At 52.1% G+C, this 15,712-nt stretch overlaps 1 protein-coding gene across 1 annotated transcript; it reads right to left on the reverse strand.

Moving 5' to 3' along the window:
* Nucleotides 1–178: 178 nt before the first annotated feature.
* On the reverse strand, nt 179–11,489 carry REC8 (REC8 meiotic recombination protein). Its single transcript, XM_075567993.1, has 6 exons — nt 8,840–11,489; nt 7,669–7,737; nt 7,143–7,285; nt 1,193–1,268; nt 967–1,001; nt 179–255 (listed from the first exon to the last, which is right to left on the reverse strand). Exons 1-6 carry the CDS (start codon nt 8,893–8,895, stop codon nt 179–181), a joined length of 456 nt encoding a protein of 151 aa, XP_075424108.1. The 5' UTR covers nt 8,896–11,489.
* Nucleotides 11,490–15,712: the final 4,223 nt, after the last annotated feature.

Genomic DNA, 15,712 nt, shown 5'->3' on the forward strand with positions numbered 1-15,712 from the left:
CGAGAGACCGTCCGGGAGCAGAGACTGTCTGAGAGACATACAGAGACATACGCATGAGCGAGAGCGTACGGGAGCAGAGACTGTCTGAGAGACATACAGAAACATACGCATGAGTGAGAGCGTCAGGGAGCAGAGACTGTCTGAGAGACATACAGAAACATACGCATGAGTGAGAGCGTCAGGGAGCAGAGACTGTCTGAGAGACATACAGAGACATACGCATGAGCGAGAGACCGTCCGGGAGCAGAGACTGGTCTGAGAGACATACAGAAACATACGCATGAGTGAGAGCGTCAGGGAGCAGAGACTGGTCTGAGAGACATACAGAAACATACGCATGAGCGAGAGACCGTCCGGAGCAGAGACTGTCTGAGAGATATACAGAGACATACGCATGAGCGAGAGCGTCAGGGAGCAGAGACTGTCTGAGAGACATACAGAGACATACGCATGAGCGAGAGCGTCCGGGAGCAGAGACTGTCTGAGAGATATACAGAGACATACGCATGAGTGAGAGACCGTCCGGAGCAGAGACTGTCTGAGAGATATACAGAGACATACGCATGAGCGAGAGACCGTCCGGGAGCAGAGACTGGTCTGAGAGACATACAGAGACATACGCATGAGTGAGAGACCGTCCGGGAGCAGAGACTGTCTGAGAGACATACAGAGACATACGCATGAGTGAGAGCGTCAGGGAGCAGAGACTGTCTGAGAGACATACAGAGACATACGCATGAGTGAGAGACCGTCCGGGAGCAGAGACTGGTCTGAGAGACATACAGAGACATACGCATGAGTGAGAGACCGTCCGGAAGCAGAGACTATCTGAGAGACATACAGAGACATACGCATGAGTGAGAGCATCAGGGAGCAGAGACTGTCTGAGAGACATACAGAGACATACGCATGAGTGAGAGACCGTCCGGGAGCAGAGACTGGTCTGAGAGACATACAGAGACATACGCATGAGTGAGAGACCGTCCGGGAGCAGAGACTGTCTGAGAGACATACAGAGATATATGCATGAGTGAGAGCGTCAGGGAGCAGAGACTGTCTGAGAGACATACAGAGACATACGCATGAGCGAGAGCGTACGGGAGCAGAAACTGTCTGAGAGAAATACAGAGATATATGCATGAGCGAGAGCGCGTCTGGAAGCAGCGGGAGTGCGTCAGACAGAGACACTCACTGTTCACTATCCAGCAGGTCAATCCTCATCTGCTTCTCTGCCCGATGTAAACGATCAACGGTGCCTCTCATCTCCTCTGTGAGAGAGGGGGGAGAGTGAGAGGGGGGGGGGAGAAGAGTGTGAGGGGGGGGGGAAAGAGTGTGAGGGGGGGGGGAAGAGTGTGAGGGGGGGGGGAAGAGTGTGAGGGGGGGGGAAGAGTGTGAGGGGGGGGAAGAGTGTGAGGGGGGGGAAGAGTGTGAGGGGGGGGAAGAGTGTGAGGGGGGGGAAGAGTGTGAGGGGGGGGAAGAGTGTGAGGGGGGGGGGAAGAGTGTGAGGGGGGGGAAGAGTGTGAGGAGGGGAAGAGTGTGAGGAGGGGAAGAGTGTGAGGAGGGGAAGAGTGTGAGGGGAGGAGAGAGTGTGAGGGGGGGAGAGTGTGAGGGGGGGGAGAGTATGAGGGGGGAAGAGTGTGAGGGGGGAAGAGTGTGAGGGGGGGAAGAGTGTGAGGGGGGGAAGAGTGTGAGGGGGGGAAAGAGTGTGAGGGGGGGAAAGAGTGTGAGGGGAGGAAGAGTGTGAGGGAGGGGAAGAGTGTGAGGAGGGAAGAGTGTGAGGAGGGGAAGAGTGTGAGGAGGGGAAGAGTGTGAGGAGGGGAAGAGTGTGAGGAGGGGAAGAGTGTGAGGAGGGGAAGAGTGTGAGGGGAGGAGAGAGTGTGAGGGGAGGAGAGAGTGTGAGGGGAGGAGAGAGTGTGAGGGGGGGAGAGTGTGAGGGGGGGGAGAGTGTGAGGGGGGGGAGAGTGTGAGGGGGGGGAAGAGTGTGAGGGGGGGGAAGAGTGTGAGGTGGGGAAGAGTGTGAGGGGGAAGTGTGAGGGGGAAGTGTGAGGGGGAAGAGTGTGAGGGGGGGAAGAGTGTGAGGGGGGGAAAGAGTGTGAGGGGGGGAAAGAGTGTGAGGGGGGGAAAGAGTGTGAGGGAGGGGAAGAGTGTGAGGGAGGGGAAGAGTGTGAGGGAGGGGAAGAGTGTGAGGAGGGGTGAGATTGTGAGAGGGGTGAGAGGGGTAAGAGTGTGAGAGGGGTAAGAGTGTGAGAGGGGTAAGTGTGTGAGGGGGAAAGAATGCGAGGAGGGGGAAAGAGTGCGAGGAGGGGGAAAGAGTGCGAGGAGGGGGAAAGAGTGCGAGGAGGGGGAAAGAGTGCGAGGAGGGGGAAAGAGTGCGAGGAGGGGGAAAGAGTGCGAGGAGGGGGAAAGAGTGCGAGGAGGGGGAAAGAGTGCGAGGAGGGGGAAAGAGTGCGAGGAGGGGGGAAAGAGTGCGAGGAGGGGGAAAGAGTGCGAGGAGGGGAAAGAGTGCGAGGAGGGGGAAAGAGTGCGAGGAGGGGGAAAGAGTGCGAGGAGGGGGAAAGAGTGCGAGGAGGGGGAAAGAGTGCGAGGAGGGGGAAAGAGTGCGAGGAGGGGGAAAGAGTGCGAGGAGGGGGAAAGAGTGCGAGGGGGGTAAGAGTGCGAGGGGGGTAAGAGTGCGAGGGGGGAAAGAGTGCGAGGGGGGAAAGAGTGCGAGGGGGGAAAGAGTGCGAGGGGGGAAAGAGTGCGAGGGGGGAAAGAGTGCGAGGGGGGAAAGAGTGCGAGGGGGGAAAGAGTGCGAGGAGGGGAAGAGTGCGAGGAGGGGAAGAGTGCGAGGAGGGGAAGAGTGCGAGGAGGGGAAGAGTGCGAGGGGGGGGAGAGTGTGAGGGGGGGGAAGAGTGTGAGGGGGGGAAGTGTGTGAGGGGGGAAGAGTGTGAGGGGGGGGAAGAATGTGAGAGGGGGGGAAGAATGTGTGAGGGGGGGAAGAGTGTGAGAAGAGTGGGAAGAGTGTGAGAGGGGGGGTAAGAGTGCGAGGGGGTAAGAGTGCGAGGGGGTAAAGAGTGTGCGAGGGGGGAAGAGTGTGAGAGGGGGGTGAAGAGTGTGAGAGGGGGGGGAAGAATGTGCGAGGGGGAAAGAGTGCGAGGGGGAAAGAGTGCGAGGGGGGAAAGAGTGCGAGGGGGGAAAGAGTGCGAGGGGGGAAAGAGTGCGAGGGGGGAAAGAGTGCGAGGGGGGAAAGAGTGCGAGGGGGGAAAGAGTGCGAGGGGGGAAAGAGTGCGAGGGGGGAAAGAGTGCGAGGGGGAAAGAGTGCGAGGGGGGAAAGAGTGCGAGGGGGGAAAGAGTGCGAGGGGGGAAAGAGTGCGAGGGGGGAAAGAGTGCGAGGGGGGAAAGAGTGCGAGGGGGGAAAGAGTGCGAGGGGGGAAAGAGTGCGAGGGGGGAAAGAGTGCGAGAGAGGAAAGAGTGCGAGAGAGGAAAGAGTGCGAGAGAGGAAAGAGTGCGAGAGAGGAAAGAGTGCGAGAGAGGAAAGAGTGCGAGAGAGGAAAGAGTGCGAGAGAGGAAAGAGTGCGAGAGAGGAAAGAGTGCGAGAGAGGAAAGAGTGCGAGAGAGGAAAGAGTGCGAGAGAGGAAAGAGTGCGAGAGGGGAGAAAGGGTGAGAGGGGGAAAGGGTGAGAGGGGGAAAGATTGAGAGAGGGGGGAAAGATTGAGAGAGGGGGGAAAGATTGAGAGAGGGGGGAAAGATTGAGAGAGGGGGGAAAGATTGAGAGAGGGGGGAAAGGGTGAGAGGGGGGAAAGATTGAGAGAGGGGGGAAAGATTGAGAGAGGGGGGAAAGATTGAGAGAGGGGGGAAAGATTGAGAGAGGGGGGAAAGAGTGAGAGGGGGAAAGAGTGAGAGGGGGAAAGAGTGAGAGGGGGAAAGAGTGAGAGTAGGAAAGAGTGAGAGGGGGAAAGAGTGAGAGGGGGAAGAGTAAGAGGGGGGAAAGAGTGATAGGGGGGTAAGAGTGTAAGGAGGAGGGAAAGAGTAAGAGGGGGAAGAGTGGGAGGGAAAGAGTGAGAGGGGGGGGGGAGGAAAGAGTGAGGGGGGAAATAGTGAGGGGGGAAAGAGTGAGGGAGGGAAAGAGTGAGAGGGGGAAAGAGTAAGAGGGGGAAGAGTGAGAGGGGGAAAGAGTGAGAGGGGGAAAGAGTGAGAGGGGGAAAGAGTGAGGGGGGGAAAGAGTGAGGGAGGGAAAGAGTGAGAGGGGGAAAGAGTAAGAGGGGGAAGAGTGGGAGGGAAAGAGTGAGAGGGGGAAAGAGTGAGAGTAGGAAAGAGTGAGAGGGGGAAAGAGTGAGAGGGGGAAAGAGTGAGAGGGGGAAAGAGTGAGAGGGGGAAAGAGTGAGAGGGGGAAAGAGTGAGAGGGGGAAAGAGTGAGAGGGGGAAAGAGTGAGAGGGGGAAAGAGTGAGAGGGGGAAGGAGAAGAGTGAGAGGGGGAAAGAGTGCGAGGGGGGAAAGAGTGCGAGGGGGGAAAGAGTGCGAGGGGGGAAAGAGTGCGAGGGGGGAAAGAGTGCGAGGGGGAAAGAGTGCGAGGGGGGAAAGAGTGCGAGGGGGGAAAGAGTGCGAGGGGGGAAAGAGTGCGAGGGGGGAAAGAGTGCGAGGGGGGAAAGAGTGCGAGGGGGGAAAGAGTGCGAGGGGGGAAAGAGTGCGAGGGGGGAAAGAGTGCGAGGGGGGAAAGAGTGCGAGGGGGGAAAGAGTGCGAGGGGGGAAAGAGTGCGAGGGGGGAAAGAGTGCGAGGGGGGAAAGAGTGCGAGGGGGGAAAGAGTGCGAGGGGGGAAAGAGTGCGAGGGGGGAAAGAGTGCGAGGGGGGAAAGAGTGCGAGAGAGGAAAGAGTGCGAGAGAGGAAAGAGTGCGAGAGAGGAAAGAGTGCGAGAGAGGAAAGAGTGCGAGAGAGGAAAGAGTGCGAGAGAGGAAAGAGTGCGAGAGAGGAAAGAGTGCGAGAGGGGAAAGAGTGCGAGAGGGGAGAAAGGGTGAGAGGGGGGAAAGATTGAGAGAGGGGGGAAAGATTGAGAGAGGGGGGAAAGATTGAGAGAGGGGGGAAAGATTGAGAGAGGGGGGAAAGAGTGCGAGGGGGGAAAGAGTGCGAGGGGGGAAAGAGTGCGAGAGAGGAAAGAGTGCGAGAGGAAAGAGTGCGAGAGAGGAAAGAGTGCGAGAGAGGAAAGAGTGCGAGAGAGGAAAGAGTGCGAGGGGGGAAAGAGTGCGAGGGGGGAAAGAGTGCGAGGGGGGAAAGAGTGCGAGGGGGGAAAGAGTGCGAGGGGGGAAAGAGTGCGAGGGGGGAAAGAGTGCGAGGGGGGAAAGAGTGCGAGGGGGAAAGAGTGCGAGGGGGGAAAGAGTGCGAGGGGGGAAAGAGTGCGAGGGGGGAAAGAGTGCGAGGGGGGAAAGAGTGCGAGAGAGGAAAGAGTGCGAGAGGAAAGAGTGCGAGAGAGGAAAGAGTGCGAGAGAGGAAAGAGTGCGAGAGAGGAAAGAGTGCGAGAGAGGAAAGAGTGCGAGAGAGGAAAGAGTGCGAGAGAGGAAAGAGTGCGAGAGAGGAAAGAGTGCGAGAGAGGAAAGAGTGCGAGAGAGGAAAGAGTGCGAGAGGGGAAAGAGTGCGAGAGGGGAGAAAGGGTGAGAGGGGAGAAAGGGTGAGAGGGGGGAAAGATTGAGAGAGGGGGGAAAGATTGAGAGAGGGGGGAAAGATTGAGAGAGGGGGGAAAGATTGAGAGAGGGGGGAAAGATTGAGAGAGGGGGGAAAGATTGAGAGAGGGGGGAAAGATTGAGAGAGGGGGAAAGATTGAGAGAGGGGGGAAAGAGTGAGAGGGGGAAAGAGTGAGAGGGGGAAAGAGTGAGAGGGGGAAAGAGTGAGGGGGGAAATAGTGATGGGGGAAATAGTGAGGAGGGAAAGAGTGAGAGGGGGAAAGAGTAAGAGGGGGAAGAGTGGGAGGGGAAGAGTGAGAGGGGGAAAGAGTGAGAGGGGGAAAGAGTAAGAGGGCGAAGAGTGAGAGGGGGAAAGAGTGAGGGGGGGAAAGAGTGAGGGGGGGAAAGAGTGAGGGAGGGAAAGAGTGAGAGGGGGAAAGAGTAAGAGGGGGAAGAGTGGGAGGGAAAGAGTGAGAGGGGGAAAGAGTGAGAGTAGGAAAGAGTGAGAGGGGGAAAGAGTGAGAGGGGGAAAGAGTGAGAGGGGGAAAGAGTGAGAGGGGGAAAGAGTGAGAGGGGAAAGAGTGAGAGGGGGAAGAGTAAGAGGGGGGAAAGAGTGATAGGGGGGTAAGAGTGTAAGGAGGAGGGATAGAGTAAGAGGGGGAAGAGTGGGAGGGAAAGAGTGAGAGGGGGAAAGAGTGAGGGGGGGAAAGAGTGAGAGGGGGAAAGAGTGAGGGAGGGAAAGAGTGAGAGGGGGAAAGAGTAAGAGGGGGAAGAGTGGGAGGGAAAGAGTGAGAGGGGGAAAGAGTGAGAGGGGGAAAGAGTGAGAGGGGGAAAGAGTAAGAGGGGGGAAAGAGTGATAGGGGGGTAAGAGTGTCAGGAGGAGGGAAAGAGTAAGAGGGGGAAGAGTGGGAGGGAAAGAGTGAGAGGGGGAAAGTAAGAAGGAGAAAGAGTGCGAGGGGAAGAATGAGGTGGAGGAAAGAGTGAGAGGGGGTAAGAGTGTGAGGAGGAGGGAAAGTGTGAGAGGAAGAAGAGTGTGATACTGTGGGAAAGTGTGTGAGGGTGGGGGGGAAGAGTGTGAGGTGTATCATACCCACTGGGGACCTACCCACTCCCTACAGAGATACTACCCCCTGGCATCACACCCACTGGGGACCTATGTTTCGTTACAGTGATACTGTGATACACACAGTGTGTAGTTGTGTTACCTATCAGGATGTCACACTGCCGGTGATACACACAGTGTGTAGTTGTGTTACCTATCAGGATGTCACACTGCCGGTGATACACACAGTGTGTAGTTGGGTTACCTATCAGGATGTCACACTGCCGGTGATACACACAGTGTGTAGTTGGGTTACCTATCAGGATGTCACACTGCCGGTGATACACACAGTGTGTAGTTGTGTTACCTATCAGGTTGTCACACTGCCGGTCATACACACAGTGTGTAGTTGTGTTACCTATCAGGATGTCACACTGCCGGTGATACACACAGTGTGTAGTTGTGTTACCTATCAGGATGTCACACTGTCGGTGATACACACACACCACGCCGAAGCTGAGCTGAGCTGACAGATAGAGCGAGAGACGCGGTGTTGGAGCGCCAGCGAACGCCGGAGACACCTCGTGTAGGACGTATCGTATAATCTGCTGACTGAGAGACAGAGAGAGAGCGCTGAGAGACCGCCGCCGGGGAAAGAGCGAGACCGCCGGGGAAAGAGAGCTGAGAGACAGCCGGGGAAAGAGCGAGATGCCGGGAGACTACAGGGAAAGAGTGAGAGCTCCGACAGACTGCTGGGGAAAGAGTGAGATGACCGAGAGACTCTCAGGGAAAGAGCGAGATGGCCGGGGAAAGAGCGAGACAGCTGGGGAAAGAGCAAGACTACCGGAGAAAGAGCGACACTGCTGGGAGACTGCCAGGGCAAAGACTGCAAGGGAAAGAGCGAGAGCGCCAAGATACCGCCGGGGGAAAGAGAGAGCGCAGAGACACCACCGGGGGAAAGAGAGCGCATATTAGGGTTAGGGTAAGAAACATACCACGTACGTATGACGTTCACCTTCAGATACTCGCGCCTTACGATCTTCTTACCCCGTGTAGCGGCCAGCCTGAAAAACCCAGCGACAATTACCCCGTTATTACCCCATACACAGAGAGCGACAATTACCCCGTTATTACCCCATACACAGAGCAACAATTACCCCGTTATTACCCCATACATAGAGAGCGACAATTACCCCGTTATTACCCCGTACACAGAGCAACAATTACCCCGTTATTACCCCATACACAGAGAGCAACAATTACCCCGTTATTACCCCATACACAGAGAGCAACAATTACCCCGTTATTACCCCATACACAGAGAGCAACAATTACCCCGTTATTACCCCATACACAGAGAGCAACAATTACCCCATACACAGAGAGCAACAATTACCCGTTATTACCCCATACAGAGAGCGACAATTACCCCGTTATTACCCCATACACAGAGAGCAACAATTACCCCGTTATTACCCCATACACAGAGAGCAACAATTACCCCGTTATTACCCCGTACAAAGAGCAACAATTACCCCGTACACAGAGCAACAATTAACCCGTTATTACCCCATACACAGAGAGCAACAATTACCCCGTACACAGAGAGCAACAATGAGTTATTACCCAATACACAGAGAGCAACAATTACCCCGTTATTACCCCGTACACAGAGCAACAATTACCCCGTTATTACCCAATACACAGAGAGCAACAATTACCCCGTTATTACCCCATACACAGAGATTAACCCGTTATTACCCCATACACAGAGAGCAACAATGAACCCGTTATTACCCCGTACACAGAGAGCAACAATTACCCCGTTATTACCCCGTACACAGAGCAACAATTACCCCGTTATTACCCCATACACAGAGAGCAACAATTACCCCGTTATTACCCCATACACAGAGAGCAACAATTACCCCGTTATTACCCCATACACAGAGAGCAACAATTACCCCGTTATTACCCCGTACACAGAGCAACAATTACCCCGTTATTACCCCATACACAGAGAGCAACAATTACCCCGTTATTACCCCATACACAGAGAGCAACAATTACCCCGTACACAGAGAGCAACAATTAACCTGTTATTACGCCATAAACAGAGAGCGCTAATTACCCCACTTGTTCCCCCCCCCCCCCCCTCACCCGTACCATATGGTGGAGAAGCAGCCGGTGTGACGCTGTAGCACGTTGGGATAATAAAACATGGTGGCTTAGGGATGTTATTAAGATTTAGTTTTGTTTGAAGCTCTCCCAGTAACCTCTGCCCTCTGTTTCTCTCTCGCCTCCTGCTGTTTCTCTCTCGCCTCCTGCTGTCTCTCTCTCGCCTCCTGCTGTCTCTCTCTCGCCTCCTGCTGTTTCTCTCTCGCCTCCTGCTGTTTCTCTCTCGCCTCCTGCTGTTTCTCTCTCGCCTCCTGCTGTTTCTCTCTCGCCTCCTGCTGTTTCTCTCTCGCCTCCTGCTGTTTCTCTCTCGCCTCCTGCTGTTTCTCTCTCGCCTCCTGCTGTTTCTCTCTCTCTCTGTCCTCCCAGATGTCTCTCTGTCCCTGTTTCACTCCTGGTGGCAGTCTCTCTCTCCTCCCGGCTGTCTCACTTTCTCTTCCCGGCTGTCTCTTTGTCTCTCGTAGCTGTCTCTTCCCCCCCCCCCCCCTTCCTGGCTGTCTTGCTGTTAATGTATATTACTGTGTCAGGGTGTGATATCCTGCTAGTTACTATGTATATTACTGTCAGGGTGTAATATCCTGCTAGTTACACTGTATATTACTGTCAGGGTGTAATATCCTGCTAGTTACACTGTATATTACTGTCAGGGTGTATTATCCTGCTAGTTACACTGTATATTACTGTCAGGGTGTAATATCCTGCTAGTTACACTGTATATTACTGTCAGGGTGTAATATCCTGCTAGTTACACTGTATATTACTGTGTCAGGGTGTAATATCCTGCTAGTTACACTGTATATTACTGTCAGGGTGTAATATCCTGCTAGTTACACTGTATATTACTGTGTCAGGGTGTAATATCCTGCTAGTTACACTGTATATTACTGTGTCAGGGTGCAATATCCTGCTAGTTACACTGTATATTACTGTCAGGGTGTAATATCCTGCTAGTTACACTGTATATTACTGTCAGGGTGTAATATCCTGCTAGTTACACTGTATATTACTGTCAGGGTGTATTATCCTGCTAGTTACACTGTATATTACTGTGTCAGGGTGTAATATCCTGCTAGTTACACTGTATATTACTGTCAGGGTGTAATATCCTGCTAGTTACACTGTATATTACTGTCAGGGTGTAATATCCTGCTAGTTACACTGTATATTACTATGTCAGGGTGTAATATCCTGCTAGTTACTATGTATATTACTGTCAGGGTGTATTATCCTGCTAGTTACACTGTATATTACTGTGTCAGGGTGTAATATCCTGCTAGTTACACTGTATATTACTGTGTCAGGGTGTAATATCCTGCTAGTTACACTGTATATTACTATGTCAGGGTGTAATATCCTGCTAGTTACACTATATATTACTGTCAGGGTGTATTATCCGGCTAATAACACTGTATATAATTGTAGGGTGTAATATCCTGCTAGTTATACTGTATATTACTGGGTCAGGGTGTAATATCCTGCCAGTTACACTGTATATAACTGTCAGGGTGTAATATCCTGCTAGTTACACTGTATATAACTGTCAGGGTGTATTATCCTGATGGTTACACTGTATATTACATGAGTTATAACCTAACACTGCAGGACTGGGATTGGAAATAAATACAGTTCTCGGTGCCTCCCAGGATCACCAATAAATAAATAAATATAGATATATTACCTATACATGGTTTACAATAAATAGGATTATTTAGATAAAGAATGAAATGTTTGTATATAAATTAAATAAAGATTAAAACACACAGGAATGGGAAATCTCACGGGACATACTGGGATCCTATAATATACTCCTCTGATTACATGGGCAACCATACACTTATCTATAGGGGGTTAACACCCATCTATAGGAAAAGGTACCCTCTCAATTATATATATATGGGGCGGTGTGATGAGACACTTATCTAAAGGGGCGATATGACCAGACACTTATCTACAGGGGGCTGTGTGACCACATATCTATAGGGGCAGTGTGCCAGACACTTATCTATAGGGGCTGCGTGACCATGCACTTATCCACCAGGGGCTGTGTGACCACTTATCTTTGGGGCTGGTGTGCCAGACACTTATCTATAGGAGACTGTGTGACCAGGTACTTATCTACAGGGGTTGCCTGCCCATGCACACATCTGTAGGAGCTGTGTGCTCATACACCTATCTATAGGGGTCGTGTGCTCTCTCTCCTGCAGTCTCTCTATGTCCTGCAGTCTCTCTGTCCTGCAGTGATGCACTCTCTCTCTCTCCTGCAGTGATGCACTCTCTCTCTGTCCTGCAGTGATGCACTCTCTCTCTGTCCTGCAGTGATGCACTCTCTCTCTGTCCTGCAGTGATGCACTCTCTCTGTCCTGCAGTGATGCACTCTCTCTCTGTCCTGCAGTGATGCACTCTCTCTCTGTCCTGCAGTGATGCACTCTCTCTGTCCTGCAGTGATGCACTCTCTCTGTCCTGCAGTGATGCACTCTCTCTCTGTTCTGCAGTGATGCACTCTCTCTCTGTTCTGCAGTGATGCACTCTCTCTCTGTTCTGCAGTGATGCACTCTCTCTCTGTTCTGCAGTGATGCACTCTCTCTCTGTCCTGCAGTCTCTGTCCTGCAGTGATGCACTCTCTCTCTGTCCTGCAGTCACTGTCCCTCTCTCTATTCTGGAGTCTCGCTTTCCTGTAGCCTCGCCCAATTCTATTTGTGGCCCGCCCAGTTATCTCTGTAGCGCCGCCCCTTCCTGTTATTGGCCAATCAGAAAGCTGAATCTGGGAACTACATAAATTTACATAACTTTTTCCAGGTCTGCTCAGCAACTCTGACGTCATTCCTACTCCAAGCCAATGGGAGAGCTGTTACCAGGGCCTCGCGCTCATTTTCTGAGCTTCTTTCCCGCTTTTTTGTTGTTGTCATTTTACACGTGTCTTACCCTCCAAGTAACCTCATTATATATGTGCATGCATGTAATGTGTTTCACATGTGTCTTACCCTCCAAGTAACCTCATTATATATGTGCATGCATGTAATGTGTTTCACATGTGTCTCACCTCCATGTAACCTCATTATATACGTGCATGCATGTAATGTGTTTCACATGTGTCTCACCTCCATGTAACCTCATTATATACGTGCATGCATGTAATGTGTTTCACATGTGTCTCACCTCCATGTAACCTCATTATATATGTGCATGCGTGTAATGTGTTTCACATGTGTCTCACCTCCATGTAACCTCATTATATATATCCATTCATGTAATATGTTTCACGTGTGTCTAACCCTCCATGTAACCTCATTATATATATCCATTCATGTAATATGTTTCACGTGTGTCTAACCCTCCATGTAACCTCATTATATATGTACATGCATGTAATTTGTTTCACACGTATGTCTTACCCTCCATGCAACCTCATTATATATGTGCATGCATGTAATATGTTTCACACGTGTGTCTTACCCTCCATGTAACCTCATTATATATGTGCATGCATGTAATTTGTTTCACATGTGTCTTACCCTCCAGATAACCTCTTTATATATGTGCATGCATGTAATATGTTACACACCTCCATGTAACCTTATTATCTATGTACATGCATGTAGCATGGTATACCTCTCTTACCCTCCATGTAACCTCATTATTTTTAGAATATGGTTACATGGAGGGTAAGCCACGTGTGTAACATGTTACATGCATGTGCATATATGAGGTTACATGGAGGATAAAACACGTGTATAACGTGACATACATGTATATACATATATACACACGTGTGTGTACATATATGTATGTATATATATGTGTGTGTGTGTGTGTGTGTGTGTGTGTGTGTGTGTGTGTGTGTGTGTGTGTGTGTGTGTGTGTGTGTGTGCGTGTATAGATAGATAGATAGACACACAGTTATGTGAAAAAGAAAGTACACCCTCTTTGAATTCTATGGTTTTACGTATCAGGACATAATAACAATCATCTGTTCCTTAGCAGGTCTTAAAATGAGGTAAATACAACCTCAGATGAACAACAACACATGACATATTACACTGCGTCATGATTTATTTAACAAAAATAAAGCCAAAATGGAGGAGCTGCATCACCACGGATCGCCTTCCGACGCTGTCGTCGTCCTATGTCGGGTGGGACACTCCCCCAGGGGAAGAGAATAGGGACACCTCGCTGTTGCTGGCGGCGACTTGCAGGTAGCGATCCCGCTCCTACGCCACCAGCGGAAGTGTCTCAGCCTCCTCCCGGGCAGTCACCTAACCCGGTACGTCTGTAGCTGCAGGAACCAGGACGCACGGGGTCCCTTGGAGCGTCTGCCCCCGAGGTGGCAGTCCTAGCCACCCTTTTCTGCATTAAGGCCTCCTCTTTTCTCCTATCCAGCAGAGCAGGCAGCGACTCCCTTGGCTTTAGGCGGGGTTCCACACCACGGGCACTTTGATGTCAGGCTCGGCTCTCTAACACTAACTGATTAACATTCTGTATAGAGGTAAATAAGAATTTTAATCAGTTAGTGTTAGGACCTGCAATATTTGGTCATGCCTTGAAGTGGCTCGCAGGCTAAAAATGCTTTGGCAAAAGGGTTTAACTAAATTATCCTTTTTTCAAGGGATATATAGCTATGTCACTGTATATTTTTGTCTTATTGGATGTAGCTTTGGGCTTCTTTGTTTTTTGTTGTATACATTTAGCCGCGCCCAGTAGCACTCCAATTGACACACACACACTATATATATATAGTAATTTTTGGGGTTTCTTAGAGCTTGCTGGGTATCTCGTGTTTAGTCATGCTTTATTAGGCCTGGGACATAGACGTTGTGTCCGTGCTGAGGCTCAGGGAAAGCGGTGCATTCCCTGGCCTTACACAGCGCGCCGTCCGTGGGCATGTCGGGGGCGGGTCTGGGGGCGGGCCAGTGACGTCACGGAGCTGGTTGGCCGCGCAAAAAGCATGTGCATGTGGGGGGGAGATCCTTGCCCAGCAGCCGGCAATTGGCTGCGCTCCCTCCCCCCGCCCCAAGCATGTGCATGTGGGGGGGAGATCCTTGCCCAGCAGCCGGCAATTGGCTGCGCTCCCCCCCCCCCCCACCCGCCTAAAGCACCGCAACATGGGAGGGGGGGAGATCCTTATCAGCCGATGTTGGGCTGCATTCCCTCCCCCTCCGCCATTAGGGTCAGCTTAGGCCCAGCCCTAAAGCTGTCACCCAGCCTTTTGCCAGCTTTGATTGGGCACGGGCCGGCACGGATCTTAGAGTCCTCACCCGTTCTCCGCCTCCTGAGCTTGGCTGGCGCGGCAGCTCCGCTGTGACGAGGAGACAACACTGCTCCTGTGTGATACAAAACTGTATTAACAATTGGAGTATGTTATTAACTCAAATAGGAGAGGGAGCGGCTCAGTGAGTAACGACACTGACTGGCACTGAGTGTGAAGCAGGGAACCTGGTTCAATTCCCGGTGTCGGCTCCTTGTGACCTTGGGCAAGTCACTTTATCTCCCTGTGCCTCCGGTGCCAAAAAAACAAAAACAGATTGTAAGCTCCACGGGGCAGGGACTGTCTACAAAATGTCTCTCTAAAGCGCTACGTAAAACTAGCAGCGCTATACAAGAACATGCTGTTATTATTATTAATACAATAGCCAAATATTGGGGATGAGTGGGTGGGAATTCTGTTAGCTCTGCTAATGGAAGTCATAGTCTGAGGCCACAGCTGGTAAGTTAAATTTGCTGATCCCATGTGCCCAGTAAGGCCGCGCTTATAGCCCCGGCGACAAGGACGTCGCGTCAAAACAAATGTATTGAATCCGTCGCGTGCGCTTATAGTAGGAGCGACGGCGGGACGGCTTGGTCGCGATCACTTCAATTTGATTTTTTTCAGCGACCACAGCGTGACGTCAGCGTCGCTGTTGCGTCACCGGGATTATAAGCGCGCCGTAAGGGAGTTCTTCTGCCAGACCTGTCAGCAATGGCTGGCTGACCGCTGGATCAGGTAAGCCTGAGATACTCATCCTGCTAGGTCCTGTCTCTTAGGCTGCGCTTATAGTGCCCGCGACGGCGAGGCGACGTCGCTCCGAAACAAAACAATTGACTCCGTCACAAGCGCTTATAGTATGCGCGACGGAGCGACCAAAAATTTGGAAGCGGGTTAAATTTGCTTTTTCAGAGACTGTCGCCACATGCGACAGCCCCTGAACCAATCACTGGCCCTGTCGCCACATGCGACAGCCCCTGAACCAATCACTGGCCCTGTCGCCACATGCGACAGCCCCTGAACCAATCACTGGCCCTGTCGCCAGCGACGTAGCTGAAAGTTAAAGTATAACTTTCGCTACTGGCGACGTCATCCGTCGCGGGCACTATAAGCGCGGCCTTAGACCTCGGGCCATAGTGCACGCGACCGCGCACTCAACAGAACTCAAATATGTGTGCGCGCCTGCCGCCTGAGCGACCTGTGGCCTCCGTTGACACGCGCGCCGGAGAGGCTTGGCCATGACGCCTTCCTTACCCCTCTTCCAGAGACAGAGGAGCGGTACACACTCACTCTCCCCCAAGGGCGAGAGGACCAGATGTTCAGGCTCTGCTGTGTGACCTGCCTCTCTCAAGTGGGGAGAGGCACTACTACATTTGGGTGGCAATCACCCTTAAGTACAGCCAGGATGAGGGCACCAGGTCTGATCCAGGATTGGATATACTCAGGCCTAGCTGACACCACCACCCCTGTCACTCAAGGGTACTGCAGGGAGTGGGGAAAAGCCATAATTAATACTGGAAGTCTGCCCTTACCAGGGCTTACTGCCAGTGAGGGCAGACTGGTAGCCAGAAAACCAGTCCTGGCTACACATGTCTTGCATAATCCGTCTATCAGTTGTGTGTAAT

Source organism: Ascaphus truei, chromosome 13, assembly GCF_040206685.1.
Source record: "Ascaphus truei isolate aAscTru1 chromosome 13, aAscTru1.hap1, whole genome shotgun sequence".
Taxonomy (NCBI): Eukaryota; Metazoa; Chordata; class Amphibia; order Anura; family Ascaphidae; genus Ascaphus; species Ascaphus truei.